This window comes from Psammomys obesus, unplaced genomic scaffold (assembly GCF_907164565.1).
Source record: "Psammomys obesus unplaced genomic scaffold, mPsaObe1.curated_primary_1811, whole genome shotgun sequence".
Taxonomy (NCBI): Eukaryota; Metazoa; Chordata; class Mammalia; order Rodentia; family Muridae; genus Psammomys; species Psammomys obesus.
Window position 1 is genome coordinate 14,992,011 of NW_026596088.1, and position 18,312 is coordinate 15,010,322.

Below are 18,312 nucleotides of genomic sequence, written 5' to 3' on the forward strand. Positions count from 1 at the left end.
TAAACTGAATAAAGGATAGATAGATGATAGATAGACAGATAGATAGATAGAGTAGATAATGCTTGCCACTGTACTGGTATACCAGTAACTAACCACACCACTGTACTGGTATACCAGGAGCCATTGATTTAACCACTACCCCATCATTGCTCAGGGACCAGGTATGTGTAGGCCTGAGGCCCCGCAGATGCAGAGGAGCTCCTGGCTCCTGATTGGTGGGGGTAGGGTGACCGGAGAACAGACCCCTGCAAGTCAGTGACCTGGGAGCATTGGGGGGGGGGGGTGGCAGCTACACCAGAGGAGAGAGGGGGTGTGTTCTAGTTTGACTTTCTATTGCTGGGATAAAGATGGTGACTAAAAGCAGCTTGGGGAGGAAAGGGTTAATTACATCTTACAGGCTACAACCTACCCACCAAAGCAAGCCAAATCAGGGGCTCAAGGCCCTGGTTCTGGAGTCAGGAACTGAAGAAGAGATGATGGAGGAAGGCAGTTTACGGCCTTTTTCTCCTCTGGCTTCATCAGCTACTTTTCTTATATAGCCCAGGCCCAACTGCCTGTGATCATCACCCACAGTGTCTGGGCCCTTCTCCATCAATTAGCGATTGAGAAAATGCCCCACGGCTGGAAAGATGGCTCAGAGGTTAAGAGCACTGGCTGCACTTCCAAAGGACCAGGTTCAGTTCCCAGCACCCGCATGATAACTCTAAACTGTCGGTTCTCCAGGGAATCCCTCAGACGAGCATAGACTCAGGCAAAAGGCCAATGCACATGAAATAAAAATAATTTAATAACAAAGTAAAAGAAAATGCCCCAACATATACCCACAGGCCAATCCAATAAAGGCAATTTTTTTCAGTTGAGGTTCCCTTTTCCCAGGTGACTCTACTTTGTGCCAAGTTGACAAAAAATTAGCCCCCACAGGGAGGAAATGGGAAAGGTTGAGGGGCTAGGCTGGGGGACGGGGTGGGGGCAAGCCAAGGGGCAAGAATCAGGACTAGATAATCAAAGAAGTGGGAGAAAAAAGTACCCCCTTTTCTAGGCACTGAGGAGATACCTGCCAACAGACAAGGCTGTCACACAGCCCATTCCTGCATCCCGACCTCTCTTCATGCCTGCATATCAAGTAGGAAGTACACGTTCGGCAATAGCCTGCAGCGTACGTCACGCTATGGCACAGACCAGTCTAGTCTGGCAGGACTTGGGCTGTTGGTGTCGGTTCTAGCCACTCTGCTATGTCTAGGGGTTTGCTGGCGTTCTGTTGACCCATTCTAAGGGCCCTAAGTGGATTTTCCTGGCAGGATACCGGCTAGACCCGCCAGTGACGGCCGAGGGTCTGGGATTCCATCCCTTGGGCCAGCTTCTGAGGCGGAGGCGGGCTTAGGGCCAGCAAGTGCGAATGAAGAAAGCTGTAACAGATAAGCCGAAAGCAGAAACCCGGGCTGCAGAGGCAGGGGCCTGTCAGGAAGAGGGTGGGTCTCTGCAGAGGGGGTCGCCCAGGATTTAGAGGCAGGTTTGAGTGGAGTCGCGCGCGGCCGAGAGAGCTATTGGCTGCGCGAGCGCCCCTCCCGCGGGGCGGAGGCGTGGTGGACTTGGGGCGCGGGCTGCAGGATCACTGGGTACCGGAGCTTCTGCACCCGTGCCGCGCAGTGCTGATTCTGCTCCGGCTGCTCAGTGGCAGCCCTGTGACCCGTCGTGGCCGGATCCTGCTCCCAGCTCAGCTCTGTCTCTTTGAGGTGGGTGCGCAGTGGTCATCCTCGTGGGAACAGCGCAGCTAGGTCTCCCCTAGGTAGAACGGGAGGCGTCAAGCAGTTGGATCGCGATGGGAGGAGGATGATCTGGGCTCTGCCCAGCTCTGCTGGGTCCTGGGAGAGGCTAGAGCCGGAGTCGGGGGGCAAGCGGGTCCTCAGCAGTAGAGTTGCTCTGTGAACTAGTAGAGGAAGGGACAGGACTCGAACTTGTAGTTCAACCAGGGTGATCCTGGTCCGTGGAAGGGGAGCTGCTTTTAGAGTAGTGTCCTGGGTTTCTTGGTTGGGAGCTGGATTTCCATTAGCGTGTCAGGAAGAGCTTCCCCGGGGTGGGGGGTGGGGGGGCTTGGAGGATGCAGAGGGCATCCTGGCTGGAGCCGGTTGCGGTCTCCGCTGTTCCCAGCAGGGGCTGAGTCTGGGAGGGGGCTGGGTCTCGCTCCATCTGGGGGCGGGCAGAGCAGCGGGGCGGGGCGGGCGAGAGGGGTGGTCCTGCAGTCTCTGATAGCGTTCCGGGACACACAGGCGGCGGCCAGCGCGGAGCAAACATGCAGCGGCTCGGGGGCATTTTGTTGTGTCTGCTGCTGGCGGTGGCTGTCCCCAGCGCCCCCGCTCCTGCCCCAACGGCGACTTGGACTCCGGGGGAGCCGGGCCCGGCTCTCAGCTACCCGCAGGAGGAAGCTACGCTCAATGAGATGTTCCGAGAGGTGGAGGAGCTGATGGAAGACACGCAGCACAAACTGCGCAGCGCGGTGGAGGAGGTGGGTGCGCCCCGACTCGGAAAGGGCTAGAATGAGTAAGGGAGTGGGCCTGGGGAAGTAGCGTGCCCAGCGATGGTCGCAGCTCGGCCAAAGACCTGGCTTTGTGCAGAGCTGGGAAGGGCCTGACAGAGTGGAGTGCCCTGAGCGCAGCGCTGGGCGATCCTTGCTCTCAGCTGGTTCTGCCTGCCGCCTGCCAAAAGGTCTGGATGCATCCTTGTCCACCCCGGGGCTCTTGGCTGAATCCTTCCTGGGAAGCCTGGGCCACTGTGTCGCAGATGTCTTTGGGTCTGCAGCTGGCTTTCTTCCTCTGTCGGAGCTGAGCTGAGATTGGGGCCACTCTGGTGTCCCAAACACAGTGGGTTTTCAGAGGCTGGGGGAGCTGCAGGCGGCTTCAAGTTCTAACGTGTCCCTTGGGCATTGAGCCTGTACCATTTCCCCCAATATACACTTAGGATGCCAATCGGAGTTGGGGGTGGGGGTGGTGGAGGAAAGATAAAGAGTCTTGGGCTCTGCTGGCAGTGTGTCTAACTCCCTTAAACGTGTTGTGGGGCAGAAAAGGAAGGCCGAAGGAAGTCCTAAATCCTTGCCGTAGGGATTGGCCAGAAGATAGGGATGAGAACGTGAGCAGCGACCCGACTTCACCAACGCCCAGTGTGTTCTGGAGCTCAAGGTTCGGAGTCTCTGCCACTCAACAGCAGGTGGGCAGTGGTCAGTCATTTAGCAGCCCGGCCCTCAGTTTTCTGTGAGAATTAGATGCAATGCCAAAAAATGTGGGCACCTGGCTCATCCTCCAGGTGCCCACACTTTGGATGGTGCCCCGCTCTGTTTTCTAAGATAGGCTCCAACGGTCTTGAAAGCTGCCTGGGCCTTGTTGATCACTGTGCAGCTAGCTGTCCTTGGCACTTAGTGAGATGGGCATTTGCACTGCAGTGAGCCGGAAACCTGGGTTGGGCTCTTTACCGGCTCTATTGTGGTAACCCCCTGGGGCAGTTTTAAATGTTGGCCATTGTCCTCTGGGATAGGTTGCTTTGCTTCGGCCTTCTGTGGTTTGAGTATATTTTGTCCCGATGGGAACACTGCATTGAGAGGTAGCGACTATGAATATCTACCAGACAGACCTGGGTCCCAAGTCCTGTGGGTGTTCTGAGCTTATGAAAGTGTGTAAAGTGATTGGGGGTGGGGGCAGCCTGATCCCAGCAGCCCCTAACTCTGTAGCTAAAGATTGCAAGGAGCTCCTGACCATTCTGGCTCAAAGCACGGCTACTGCTGTCCTTTTCTGGGTTTTAGGACTTTCCCCCATGCACATGGATTCCCAGGAATGTTGACCACATTGCTTTCATGTTTTAGCTCACTGAAAAGTGCCTGCCACAGTTCAGAAGGTTTGCAGCAGGGCTCATCAGCTTCCGATGAGTTCTGCTTAGTCCCTGCATCGCAGTGCAATCTGGGACCCTATTAGCCCTTAGTGCTGTGCTTTTCCCGTGGAAATGTCATGGCTCCACTCTTGCCCATCTGGACAGATCTCTGAGTTGTGCAGACTGGCTGAAAAACCAAAGACAGCAGTCAACCGAAGTCAGTGGTCTTTTTCCTAGATTGTCCTCATAGCCTGTGGAGGTGGGATAAAATGGGTTGAGCACTCTCCTGACAAAATTCTAGACAGTAGGGACCAGCTTTCTCTCATTCAGTTCCAGCACTGCCATCTCTTAGAGGTGGGATTCAGGGTCCGAAGTGAAAAAATGCCAGTCTCTAGGTAGGTCAAAGAGAAGATTCTAGAATGCAAATTACCTGGACAAAGAAAGACTGGTCTAAGAAAAGCAGGTAGATATAAACCAGGTGTTTTCCTCATAGGTCATTGTAAGGATCATGGGGAATTGTTGTGTCTCAGGAAATAGTGGCTATCTTTATTGTCATGGTAATACTGGCCAGACTTAGTGGTAAACACCTGTAGTCCCTGCCCAGGCTACATAGTGAGACCTTATATTACAACACACACACACACACACACACACACACACACACACACACACACGGAAAAAAAAAAAGGAAAAAACCAGTAGTAGCATGAATAACATGCTACTTACCAGCATTTGATAGATTCTCGGTGGAGTCCATCTTGGAAATGTCTTGGGCTCTGAGTATAGCTCAGCAGCACCATGCTTGCGGCTCTGAATTTGATTTGGATCCCCAGACAGGAGGGGGATGGGAAGAAAGAGAAAAGAAAAATGTGAGGTATTAAGAGTCAGTCTTAAAGCAGTGTATGATTTCAATAGATGGTGGCTGTGGGCCTTTAAATAAATAACTTATTTTTATCTATTATTATTGTATATTGCATGACATGTGTGTCTCTGTGTGTGCATGTATGCATACCTGTGTGCCACAGTGAGCGTAGGAAGGGCAGAGGACAACTTTTGCGAAGTCGGTTCTTTCCTTTTACCTTTGTGTGGGTTTCAGGGATTGAATTTAGGCTGTCAGGCTTCCATAGGAAGCACTGTTACTCTCTGGAACATCTACCAACACAGTTTGTTTGTTTGTTTGTTTATTTATTTAAATTTATTTAATAAAGCCCATTAAAGCTGGGCATAGTGACTCTTGTGCCTTTAATTCCAGCATTCGAGGAGGCAGAGGCAGGCAGATCTCTGTTCAAAGCCAGTCTCAGTCTGTTCTACAAAGTGAGTCCAGGACAGCCAAGGCTACACAGAGAAAACCTGTCTCAAAAAAACAAAAACAAAACAAAACAAAAGCCCTTAAATGTCATAAACACAGGACCGTGCTGTTTAGCTGCTGTCCAAGAGAATGAGAAAGGACCGGGGCCAGCTGATGTTTACATAGTTGCATCATGAATCTGCTTTCAAGTAACTTCCTGGCATTTTATTTTTTCCAGCTGTCTCAGGCTGTTGATGTGTCTTAAGGCACAAAGTAGCAGATTTTCTAGGATTATCTTTAGAGAAAGCAAGTCCTAACAACCCCTTTGAGCTTAGAAGTTCCTGTTATTCTTGTTTTATTATCTTGTGTCATTAAGAAGTGCATGTTAAGGATACAGGCACTTCATCCCTTCTGCCCTCATTGCCACATCCGGTATTGGTATATTTGAAATGCTTTTGTATATGTAATAACTTGGTGTGGTGTGGTGTGGTATATGTGTGTGTGTGTGTGTGTGCCACTGCATACATTCTCTGTGGAGGTCAGAGAACAATTTAGGGAATAGACTTTCTCTTTCCACCGTGTGGGCCCTAGGGATTGAACTCTGATTTTCAGGTTTGGTGGTATACCTTTCCCTAAGGGCCACCTCCCAGCCTGTAAGTGTCATATTGTAGCGGGCCTTTACGGCCTGACTGAGTCCTAGGAAGGGCCCCAATACCAGGCCTGGGTTTATCTGTTCAGTTTTCCTCCTGTGCTTCTTTAATACACACAGATTGATGGGCTGTGAGGGCCGTTTTTACAGCATTCACGTTCTTCTGCTGTGGAGCAACGTTTGCTCCAGGCTTCAGTTTCTCTTGCTGGTGGCAGTAATCACTGTGGTTGAAGATTCCATGGTAAACTGTACTTTTAGTTTATGGTTTCATTAAATAGTCCTTAGCTCATTGTGTTGAAATAGACACTGGCAGAGAGGGGATAGGGTTTGGGGGTTGGGGGGACTGCTCAGCCAACAGTAGCCTGGAGATTTGGGGACTTGCCAGTGCTCTGAAAGCCAAACTGTATAATTCCAATTCTAATGGAATTTAGAACAGATTAAGATAGTCTTTTTTTTTTTAGATACCCCCTCTCCGGTATCTTGTTTTCCTTGTTCCCAGCTAAACCTTTGTCCTCGCTAAACATGCCAGGTCCTTATCTTAAAAATATTGCCATTTCCTGCCCATCCAGGATGGGTCGGTTCCTTCTCTTTCTTCTCTATGTTGTTATAATGGGAGCTTTTCAGAAGCTCCGTGTTGGCTGCCTGCCCCTCCCACTTCTGCCAAGCTGGCGGCTTCACCGTCTCTTTCTTACAGGATGCTGCTGTAAGAAGTGCAGAGCAACTCATCGCTTGTTAGCCCTGCAACAGGTGCCGTGTCAGTGCTCGGATGGGGACCGCTGACCAAAGCGGGGGGCCTCCTCACTGCACAAGCTGTGGTTTAGAGGGGCCAGGCGTAGTGTTCTGTGGTTATCTGGGGTAAAGCTAGGGCTTAAGCTCACCCTGTCTCGCTCCAGAACCCTGGCCCGGCCTCCCAGGCTGCCCTTTGGTGATGCTGTGGCAGTTGGTTGTCTAATTCGGTGCTCATCTTGGACCTTCTATACTTTGCAGGAAGCCTTTGCTACCAGAAGGCTCCTCCTTCCAGACTGGATTCTGGCCAATCCCCCGACTCCAGTCTCTTCCTAACCTGGTCTCCAAATTATTTCACAGATAGTACAGAACCTGCTGTAGCCCTCAGTTGCCAGGAGCAGGGAGAAGAAAATCTTCCCAGTTATCCAAAAAACCTCACTGATGTGTGGAGCCCTGCCTCTAGAAATGACAATTCAGTACATTTAGGGAGGTACCAGGTATTTATTTATTTAAGATTTTCAAATGACCTTGATGCCTCTGGTTGAAAACCAGGCCAGCATCTGTGTTAGAGAAGCTCTTTAGATATGTCTGTTGACCTCTTACTCAATTTTCTCCGGTGCCCAGCAGGGTCCCTCTGCTCCAGCTCCCAGCATGCACCATGCTTGCTTGTTCAGGATGCTACAACTTTGCCTCTGAACTCTGTAGCATTCTCAACCCCTCTGTCACCCACGGGGACCAACCCAATCCTGCGACCTCCTCCTCCTCCTCCTGAAGCCTTACTTCTTTTGCTGGTAGACACCACTGTGTGAGAGGGGCCACAGTCATCCTTAAACTGGTTTGTGTGGGACTTTTCCCATAAGTGTGTAAGTCTCCGGGTCAGAGGCCATCTTGGACTGTTTAGGAAAGGAATGCTATTTGAAGTCAGAAAGACCTAAATCTTAATCCAAGCTTTGTCATTTGCCAATTGCTGTGATGACCTCTGTTAGGCTCGTTTTTTCTCTGCCACTAACAGGAGAGTGAACAACACCTCCCCCGCAGGCGGTGCTGTGAATATGCACAGAGCCAGGTGTAGAGGCCACACCCAAGACTAAGGCTAGAGTTTTACTAGCATGCAGTGGTGGTCCCGTGCTGTGGCACTGGTTCACCTTTAGCGTGTCAGCACAGTATGTCCAAGGCGGGCACCTGAGACTGTTGGATGAACTGTGTATGCTCAACAGGTTTCTCCTCTTCAAGCTGTGTGTGTGTGTGTGTGTGTGTGTGTGTGTGTGTGTGTTGTCTCTGTTTTCATTGGCTTGGCCTTCTGGGCGGGGGAGGTGGGAAATCGGTGTTATAGTATTTTAGGAAATGAGAGTAGGTAGGATGTTGTGGCTCGTGAAAACACTCGGGAGGTGGAAGCAGGAAGTTAAAAGCAGGTCTCTGGCACATTGTGAGTATGCTAGGGCTAGTCTACATGAGACCTTGACAAGAAGAGGGGAGAGGAAGGAAGGAAGGAAGGAAGGAAGGAAGGAAGGAAGGAAGGAAGGAAGGAAGGAATAAATTAAAAGAAAAGGGAGGAAGGGAAGGAGGGGGATAAAGTGATTGTTTTCAGTAGGAAAATGTTTTTTGAGGATTTATTTTCGAGAATCAAAATAGGTCAGATAGCATATTAGAAAGCCCCCAGCCCTTAATCAGGGTTCTCTACGGGGTCTTGCATTTGAGATTCCTAGACACAGCATCTGGTGGCTCTGGAGTCGATGACCTGGGCTGCCTTTGTGTCTGTGGAGCTGTGAATGGCCGTTCTACCACCTGCCCACTCGCCAGACTGGAGATGTGACAGTCTGGAAGGAGAAAGTGGACGTAATCACGTGTGACTGCTGTTTGTGACTCAGGTGTCAGAGGATTTGAGGGCATGACCTCAGAAGCCTGACACCAAAGAAGAGCTGGTAAATGTTTCCCAAGAACTAGAAGGGGCGTGGGCCCAGGAACCCATCTATTGATTCCATAGAAGATCCTCCCAGGGCCACCAGGAGATGGGGTGGGGAAGGGAACCATATGGCAAGGATATTCTTTCTATCCGAGTTTCACTCTCTATACACCAGACCCTGCAACAAGAATTGGGCAGAAAATTGTTTAGTTGGGGAACAAACCCCAGAAAATTCTTGCAGGGATTAAAAAAGAGGTGGAAAGGAGAAAAACAGCAAAGGTTGGCCCTGAGAAGGATCCTGCCTTGGCCCTTGGGGTTTAATCCCACTAGGGCCCACACAGAGACTTGTCTTGCAAGTGGGAAAGTTGGGGTACATCCCCTCAGCCTGTTCCTCATTGGAGATACTAGCACGTGAGCCTTCCAGAGACTGAGCACATTTCTGTGGCCAAAGAGAGCCCTAGGTGCTGGCTGACTGGGAATTTAATGCAGGTGAGCTCTGGGTTAGGCCGCCAGGGCCTGGGCAAGGTACCAATGCTCAGATTTCAACTCCAGCCTACAATGGGCATCTTGGGAGTGTCTCTAGACTCTGTGAGCCTGAGTTTTCCTACTTGCAAAATGTGGATATTAACATTCATGTCCTGGGAGGTTGTGATAATAAAAGGGGAAAAAAAGATTGGCGTGGCTAACGCCAAGCCACAGATGTAAATGAGATCAACAGAATGCAGATTGAAAAGCAGAAGAGTCGAGGGTAGTGTTTAAGGGGAGAGGCGTGTGTGTATGCATGTGTGTGCCACGTGAGTGTGCAGCAGATCAGAGAACAGATTTACAGGCGTCAGTTCTCTCCTTCGCGTTGCTGAGGCAGGGTCTCTCTGCGGCTCTGAGGGCTCCCTGCTGATTCTCCCCTTTCCTCCCCTGATACTCTTGTAACCATGCTGGGATTACAGTTTAGAGTCAACACATTCTAACTCTTTTATGTGGGTTCCAGGGATAAAACTCTTCAGGCTTGCCGCATAAGCACTTTCACCTTCTGAGGTTGTCAGAGGCCACTGTAAAACACTTGGAGCTCCAGTCTAATGGCTCCTCGGTGGCCTGCCACTGTCACCAATCTTTGCACCTACAGAAGAGGAGAAAAGACGGTGGCCCCTTTTCTCCACCTCCGTTAAACTAAAAGAAACAATTTTGCTTATTCAATTTGGTAGATGGAGGCAGAAGAAGCGGCTGCTAGAACATCCTCAGAGGTGAACCTGTCAAGTTTACCTGCCAACTATCACAACGAGACAAACACAGATACCAGGGTTGGGAATGACACAGTCCATGTGCATCAAGAAATTCACAAGGTAAGGGTGGTGGCGCAGCCATGTCTTGTTCCTGCAGGCAGTCCCATTGGGAAAGGGGGGGGGGGCTTGTGGACACATGTCGTTCAATGCCACAAGTGTTTATGTGAGAGCTATAGAAAGCAGATTAAAAACCAAAGAAGAGAGGGTACTGCCCAAGGCCTTGGACGAAGCGGCACCTGCACTCATTACACAATGTATTGCAACTGCATCTTTGTCACAGGTGGGAAGAAGGTGCTCATGGGTGTGAGCCTCTGTCCGGTCTGAAGAGACCTTATGGTAGACGGGTCTTCACCATTCCCTTAGGAGCAACTCATTGGTGACACATCCCCCTTCAAGGAGGGAAATCATCAGCTGGTGTGGTGGAGTACACCTTTAATCCCAGCACTCTGGAGGTGGAGGCAGTTACAGGACAGCCAGTACAACACAGAGCCTCCCTCTCAGGAAAAACAAAAACAAAAACAAAAACAAAGCAGAGAGTCGATTTTTAAGATAGGTTCTTACAGTGTAGCCTGGGCTGGCCTTGAACTCACAGGGATCCATCTCCCTCACTCTTTCTAAGGTGTATGCCAGCCTGACCCATGAGTAATTCGGAGGAGAAAGCTGCTACCAGCACAGGCTCTCAAGGGGCTCCATGGAGCACTAGCCTGTACAGTGCTTCAGGAGGGAGGTGCACAGTAGCAATGAAATATATCCAGAGAAACAGCATGCATTCTTTTTTCTAGAGATTAGGAAGTGCATGTTGGGATAATAAAAACACCAAAAGGGCCTTTAGAATTAAAAAAAAAAAAAAAAAAAAGACACTGCTACATAAAACTACCATGAAGAGGAGGAGGAAGAAGGGGAAGAAAAAGAAGGAGAAGAACTAGAAGGGGCGTGAAGAACTAAATTACAGGATGCTGCTGTAAGGAGTGCAGAAGAGGAGGAGGAGGAGGAGGAGGAGGAGGAGGAAGAAGGAGAAGAAGAAGAAGAAGAAGAAGAAGAAGAAGAAAGGAAGGCATCATTCCTTTTCACAGGGAAGAAATACTTAGGTGAAAATGAACCAGGTGTAGTAACTCACATCTGTAATCTCAGTACTTGGGAAGTGAAAGCAGTGAAAGTGAAAGATCAGGAGTTTAAGGCTAGCCTTGGCTGTCTAGTGACTTTGAGGCCAGTCTAGATGACTTGAGACCTTGGAGGAGGAAAGAGAGAAAGAGCAAAGGAGAGCCCAATTGTAGAGACCATCTCTTGCTGCCCGGGAAGCTGGTCCCTTTCTGCACACTGGACCTGTCCGCATGGTTCTGCCTTGGTTTTACCCTTTAAAGCCGGCACTGACTTTAAAGATGCCAAAGTGAGAAAACTGAACCAGGAAGGGAAATGACTAGATAGCTGCCGGCTACTGACCCAGGGCTCAGAGAACATTTCTCCTGGTCCTAGGCCAGACCCATCTTTACTCCTGGCCTTGGAGGAGGCGGGAGTGGCCCTGATTCTTCACTGGGTGCAGGACAGGCTCAGGGCAGCCCACAAGCAGGCACAGGGGGCAGGTTTCCTGTGTGCTTCAGGGCTATCTCGGTGAGATGAATAGCTCTATAGAATCAGGAGCTGGCGGAGTGGCCGGAACCTTCACCTTCTTGCCTCTCATGAAGGCATTTGTTTGGCTAGATACACAGAGTGGATATCTATTTATTTATCTATTTATTGAGACAGAATCTCATGTAGCCTAGTGTGGCCCCCGTTTAGTATATAGCTAAGGATGGCTTTGAACTCTTATCCTTCTGCATCCGCAGCCCAAGTGCTGTGATTACAGGCCTCCGCTCTCAGGCTGGTCAGACTGGAATTTTGTCAAGAAGAATCTTGACACTCAGTATCAAGTGATGAGCCCCAAGGGTGGTAAAAATAGCTGGTGTTGAGTAGCTTGGAGTTGCTCACAGGCGCCACTCTTGTGCTGTCCCCCTGACACCTTGTGCCTTCTGCATGGTTGCCTGATGATGTGGATTCTGTTCTCTGGCAGCACCATGATTATAACTCATCAGGGGGAGTGGGCATTCCCCTTCAGAAAGGGACTTCCACTTCAGAAAGTGAAAAACAAAGTCTTGAGATTTTTTCCCCAGAATTCCTTGTTTCATTTTTACTACCCCTGTGTTTATCTCTAGGTAACCAACAACCAGACAGGACAGATGGTCTTTTCTGAGACAGTCATTACATCTGTAGGGGATGAAGAAGGCAAGAGGAGCCATGTAAGTTCCCATCTACCCATCTACCTCTGTGCCTCTCAGTCTGCCGACCTCAGTCTGCAGGCCATGGGGGATGGGTGCAGACTCCCACTCCTCTTCAGCCTTGTCACTGCCAACTGGTCCCATTGCACCATCTCCCGTCTGTGGGAAGACTACACCTTCAGACACATGGGTCAGAAACAAGGGCCCTTGAATCCAGCTGTGATCTGGGCCTCAGATTCAAAAGGGGAGCAAGTGCCAGGTATATATATCATTTGGTGACAGACCCTGTGTCCCAGAGGATAAAATGCCCAGAGACCATGGGATGGCTCATGCTCTCTGTAACTCCGCTTGGTGAGCCTAAAGGTGAAGAAGGCTGCCTGTCATCTCTGGCGTCAGGCTCTGGTTTCCATAACTGCTATTGCAGTTTTTCTGTGGCTTAGTTGAAAGGTGTGCTGGATTTTATAGGATTATGGACTCCCTAAAGTTAGCAGGGATATGACGTGGTCTCAAGTCAGGGAGAACCCAGTGGGAGTCACAGATCAAACCTCCAGGCTAGAGAAGAAGTCCCCGCAAGTGGATGTGGTCACCGGGAGACAATACCCTTCCTTGTGGGGAAACAGGACAGCCTCTTTGACCAGATGTCTCTCACAGCCCTGGCAAAGGCATGCAGGATTTGTGCCCACTTTCGACCTCACTGCTGAACTAGCGGGTTATTAGGAAGGTGGTGGTGTTTTGGTTGGCAGTCAGCACTCTCTTTTTGTTTCTTTTTCTGCTTGTTTTGGCATAGCGCTCCAATGTGGGAGGAGTTGGTAGACATTTAGCACAGGCTTGGGGGCTGGTTGGCTGTATGACAGTGGCAACCACCTTTCAAGGGAGACTGCTGGGAGGTGGAATGAGCTCTGCCATGAACTGGAGGGGCCTGGCCACAGAGCCAAAAGCATGAGCTTATCACGCTCTATGAATTGGGACACCTCTGTCTCCTAGTTATCAGCTCATACTTTGTACCGTCTCTTGGTTTAAAAGGACAGAAGACAAAAACAGGGCACACAAAGGCTGGAATGGGGTGGGGGAGAGGCCAGCTTTCTTTTCTTTTCAGTACATGCATGTATGTATGTGGAAGCCAGAGGAGGACAATGTTGGCTGTCATCCTCAGGAACACTGTCCATCTCCTTCGAGGGAGGGTCTCCCACTGGTCTAAAGGTCACCAATTAGGCTAGGTTGTCTGGCCAGCAAGTTTCCCATTTCCGTGTGGCTCCCTGGTGCTGGGATTATAAGCATGGACCATCATACCAAGCAGTAAGAACCTCAGGTCCTCATTCTTGCAGGGCAAATGATTTACTTCCTGAGTCATGGGCCCAGGACTAGCTTTTAAAGCAGAAAGAGAGAGAGAGACAGAGACAGAGAGCGGGGGAGGAAGGGAGAGAGAGAGAGAACACTTAAACCAGCCAGCCATGGCACAGCCATGGCACAGCATGGGCAGTCTTCCTATGGGGAAAACATTAGAGAGAATTTCTGAGTGAAGGCTGTGCTCCAGGCTGGTAGGAAGCAGAGCCTGGGTAGAAGCTAACGGAGTAGAAACGGCAGGGTTAACAGAATTCAGAGGGCTGTCAGTCAGAAAGAAGGCCTTTGTTCTCACTGATAGTTCCTCTTGACTCCAAGAAGACCCAAGGACGCTGCTCAGATTTCAGAGGTGCACATGCACGCATTATATGGGGCATCCCTAATGAAAACACATCCTTGCACACTCCTCGCCCTCTCCAGCCCCAACGAGGGCCGAGGAACAGAGCTGAGTACTGTTGAGGGGAGTTGTGATTCTAAGAGCTGTGGCTGGGTAAAACCACAAGACCTCAAAGATGCTCATAGCACCCCTAGGCCAAAGGACAGCTGTGCTGGGCGCTTGTGACTGATGCCAGATTTCTTGAGTGTGCCTGGCCTGGTGGGTCCGTGTGGTCCAGTTTGGGTCCTTAGTTGAAAAGTCCACCTGGCACCTGTTCACCAGGTAACAGCGGACATAAACACGGCACTTTGTGTGGTACATAATTGGAACCCCTGTGTGTGGTAGCCTGCAGGAGGCAGCATGCTAGAGGGGTGCCACACAGCCAAGCCAGGGGCTGGGGGCTCATCGCAATTTTTCCTTGCGTTTTGCTTAGGCCCTAGGAGGTGAAGGAGCTGAGTTTCTCTGTGAGAATAAGTGTCGCTCTGATTGACCAGAAGGGAGACCTGAGTTTGGGTGCTTGGCTGGCCAGAGCTGGCTCTTCTTCCTGCCCACTGTCAGTCTCACAGGGCTTTAGAACAGAGTGGAGGCTTTCTCAGCTCCCTTGAAGGGATGGCATATGAGAGGTGATACGTCTACTTCATTATAGGGCCTGGTTAGGGTCACAAAGGCATGTCAAGTGTCAAGAGAGTGGCACCTGGCTTCCAGTACCTGCAGCACTTCATTCAACTTCCTGTCCATCCTTGGCTTACCGTGGTGAACATTAAACCAGGTCGGGTGGCATGATAACATCTGTCTGTCTATCTGTCTGTCTGTCTTGTGCATGCGTGTGTGCACATGAAAATGCATATGCACACATGCATGGTAGCCAGAGAACAACTTGTGCAAATCAGCTCTCTGGGGATTGAACTGTGTCATTAGGCTTTGGTGGCGTGCCCCTTTACCTGCCGAGCTCTCCTGGGGGTCAGCTATTTATTTATTTATTTTTGTTTGTTTATTTGTTTGTGGCAAGGTTTCACTATGCAGCCCTGGCTGGCTTTGAACTTGAAATGATTCTCCTGCCTCTGCTTCCCAAATGCTGGGCTTCTAGGTGTGCATCATCACACTTGGCTGTCAATCACTATGTTTTCTTTTAATTTAATTTAGTTCTGTATGCGTGTGAGTGTTTTGCATGTATGTAAATACGTCACACAAATACACGAGTGTGGCCTACTGGAAGAGAGTTTCTAATGCCCTGGAACTGAAGTTACAGATAATTATGAGCACCATGTAGATGATGGGAAACGAACCCTGACCCTCAGCAAGAGCAACGAGCATTCTTCAGCACTGAGCTGTCTCTCCTGCCCTGGAGGGCTAGCCTTATAGGAATGTGAAGTTTCCTTTTCTGAGCAGGAAGCTGGGTCACTTGGTCCCATTTCATAGTTCTGCAACTTGATGATTTTTACAGGTGGCCCTAACAATACTTCACACTGCAGCAACTGTCCTGTCCCAAAAAGTAATAGTCACAGCCCCCTCAAACCTTCATCTGCCATAAACAGGGCTAATCTATCTATCTATCTATCTATCTATCTATCTATCTATCTATCTATCTATCCATCCATTCATTTATTTATTTATAGTTCCCAGATTAATTCAGTTGAAAGCAATCATCAGGCATAATGTGTTTTTCTTTCTTTAACCGAGGAGCGCATATAAATATGTATGGTAACCCGAGGAGGGTTCGTGGAAAGTTCCAGACAGTAACCCAAGTAACACTATATGCCTGTCTAGAAATTTCCCAGTCTGTGGAAGGCACTGGTCTGTTTTTGCACTCAGATGTGAGAGGCATGTAATTTCACCTGACGTAGATAGGGCCCGACATCTTTGTAAGGGGCCTTTGTGTCGAGCCTTCAGCCAGGCCCCTTTGAGGGCCAGGGGCCAGGATGACCACTGTGCTTCTGCCGGATAGGGGACCAGGAGGAAATGGCAGTTAGGCCCTGCAGAGGACAGGCCACCGTGCATTCTCGGGAAGCTTTTCTTCATGGAAGTGTCTGACCACCATTTTGAAAGGCTGTGTTCCTCTGATGAAAACATCCTGCAGCTACATGATTTAGGCCCCCGGTGCACTGTCTTTCGGGTGTCGGTCTCCTCGGTGGTATAAGAGTGAGCCTTTTTTTGTTTTCCTCACAAACACACCTAGTTTGAAGCGATGGGTTCCTTTGTATCTATAAACTCCAAGATACTCGTGGGCAGATTTCATCATCAAAGCCATACAGCCAGTAGAAATGTGAATGCCTCAGTCACTTCTTTGTTCAAGACAGTGTCCAGTGCTGATGCCGCCCCTCTGATGGAGGGGATGGATTAGGGTAGTGTGCCCTTGCTGTGAATGCAGAACCAATGGCTGCCCTGGCAGGACATCACCCTGCCTGTTGCTCCTGTTGGATCCCGGGGAGGGTGGAATGTTACAGCCTGACAGAACTTCAGCAAATGTTTCAGATGCCATCCCTAGGAGAGACAGAGACCAGAAATGAATGGGAGGGGAAAATGTGTCCAGTGGCCTGAATCTTGCTCAGGCCTCTCCCACTGGCAAGCCTGGTCACACCTCACAGAAGAAAGGCTTGCCTGGGCGTGGCTTTGTTCTCTCTGTACTCTCGATTTCTGCTGCTTCCTGCCTGTCAGGTTAATGGATGCCAAGATGCTGGGGATGTGTGCGTATGTGTGCAAGTATGTGTGGAGCCCAGAAGCCAGCCTTGGGTCTTCAGTTGTTGCTCATTGTTTTTGAGACAGGGTCTCTAACTGGATGTAGGCTAGGCTGGCTGGCCAGTAAACCTAGGGATCCACCTCTTTCTGCCTTCCCAGTGCTGGGAACTCATGTCCTCATGCTTGCATGACTGAGCATGTACCCCTGAGGAGGGTACATGAAAGTCTGAGGCAGTCTCTAGAGATTTTGCCTCCTGGGAAGTCCTGCTGGGCCAGGTCAGCTTGGAGGACTGAAGTGTAGCCCTTTCCTTCAGTTGGCTTGGGACAGGATGGTACACAGAGAGGCAGGAGGCAGACAGTGCCCTCATCCGTTTGGAAGACTGACAAAAGCTCTGCAGCACTCTCATTGTTAAGGCAAAGCAATTAAAGCTGGGCTGTAATTGGCAACTGCCCTGGTTCCCAGCAATCTGCTGGGAAAAAGAACGGGACTAAGCGGCAAACAGAGGCTGTCTGGAAGCCAAGGCAGCCGTGGGACAGTTTCTTCTCTAGTCAACATGCTTTGCTGGAGGTCTTAGCCGCAAGCTGATGGTTCTGTTGGTGCTGTGTGCTTGGTCCATGTGTCAGCAGGCAAGGAGAGGAGCTGATGGGCAGGTGACTGGGCGCAAAGTGTGAGGCCTGGGAGCAGGTGTATGCCTGCTTCTGTAGAAGAAAACGGACCTGGTGTTCAATGGAGGTGACTTGGGCTGCTGTGGCTCTCCATAGCCATCCCCTACCCACACAGAGTGTGACAGCAGGCTCCTACATCAGGGCGAGTAGAAGGCCCTTAATACCATAGCGAAAAAAATTACGTGGAAAACTGAAGAACTCTGCCACTCTGAGACATGGATAATTACCCCCAAATACACTTGATGTGGGGGAGACAGACTCACGGGATTGGTATGTCCTCAACCAAAATGCCCTTTAAAAAGAAACCCTCCATCATCTGTAAATGATTCCCTGTCTTGAACTGAAACACTGTGGTCTTAATAAATGAGTGTCAGACCTGGAATGGTAGAGTGCTTGCCATTGGATGGAGGCCTGGGTTCCATCTCCACCACAGGGTAAACGGGGCATGGCGTTGCACACTCTTTTTGAATTTCACACCATGCACCCCAATCCCATTCTTCTCCCTGTCCCTTTGTATCTGCTTTCTGCCCTTGCAACCTCCCCCACAAAAAGCTAAAACAAACAAACAATCTGGTTGTAGAAGCTATAGTGTGTTAGAGTGTGTCCCACAGCATTCCCTTTTGTTCACACATCTGTAATTGCAAATGTTCATTGCAATGAGTCACTGGTCTGGTTCAAGCCCTCTGGTTTCTGCTACACTATCAACACTGGATTCTCACCTGGACTCTTGTCATTGCCCTGGGTCATGGAGATCCTGCAGCTTTGGATCTGCAGGACTATCCCCTGTTAAATGCAAAGTTTTTTTTTTTTTCCTCTATGTCCATTCTAGCTCATAAATGACATGGAGACCTTATATTATTTATTAAAGGCTTTGGGTACTACAGCTGGGCAGGTACTCAGTTATTCTAACACTAACCTGGCGATGTGGCCTGTTACCTGCTCTCTCGCTTTGGCACCTGCTTCTTTTCCATCTATGTCCTCATGGTGACTCCCTTCTCTCTGGTCCCCACCTGAGAACCCCTCACTGGGATCAGAAGTCCTGCCTTACCTTCTCCTGCCCAGCTATTGGCTGTTTACCTCTTTATTAATCAATCAGAAGGTGACAGAGAACAATGTATATAACATACCAGGATAGGAGATGCCGGGGCCAGCCGGGCAGAGTCGAACGGTTCTTGAGTTGGGAGTGAGGATTAAAATTAATAAAATAAACACACAGCACACAGGAAACTTTTTAAATGTCCAGACTCGACAGCCATGGCAAAAGGCAGGCAGCTGCAGCAAGCAGTGCCAGCAGCAAGTCTCA

The 18,312-nt window shown here is 49.9% G+C and overlaps 1 protein-coding gene across 2 annotated transcripts in view; it reads left to right on the forward strand.

The window, feature by feature from the left end:
* The first annotated feature begins 1,441 nt into the window (after nt 1-1,441).
* Nucleotides 1,442-18,312, forward strand: part of Dkk3 (dickkopf WNT signaling pathway inhibitor 3) — a 41,806-nt gene continuing 24,935 nt past the window's right edge. The window contains exons 1-4 of one of the 2 annotated variants that reach the window (XM_055627595.1): nt 1,442-1,733; nt 2,268-2,503; nt 9,621-9,758; nt 11,888-11,971. In XM_055627595.1, coding sequence (XP_055483570.1) covers nt 2,291-2,503; nt 9,621-9,758; nt 11,888-11,971 — 435 coding nt within the window. In that variant the 5' untranslated portion in view covers nt 1,442-1,733; nt 2,268-2,290. Of the gene's footprint in view, nt 1,734-2,238; nt 2,504-9,620; nt 9,759-11,887; nt 11,972-18,312 lie in introns of those variants that run through there. The other variant, XM_055627596.1, reaches the window with a different exon arrangement.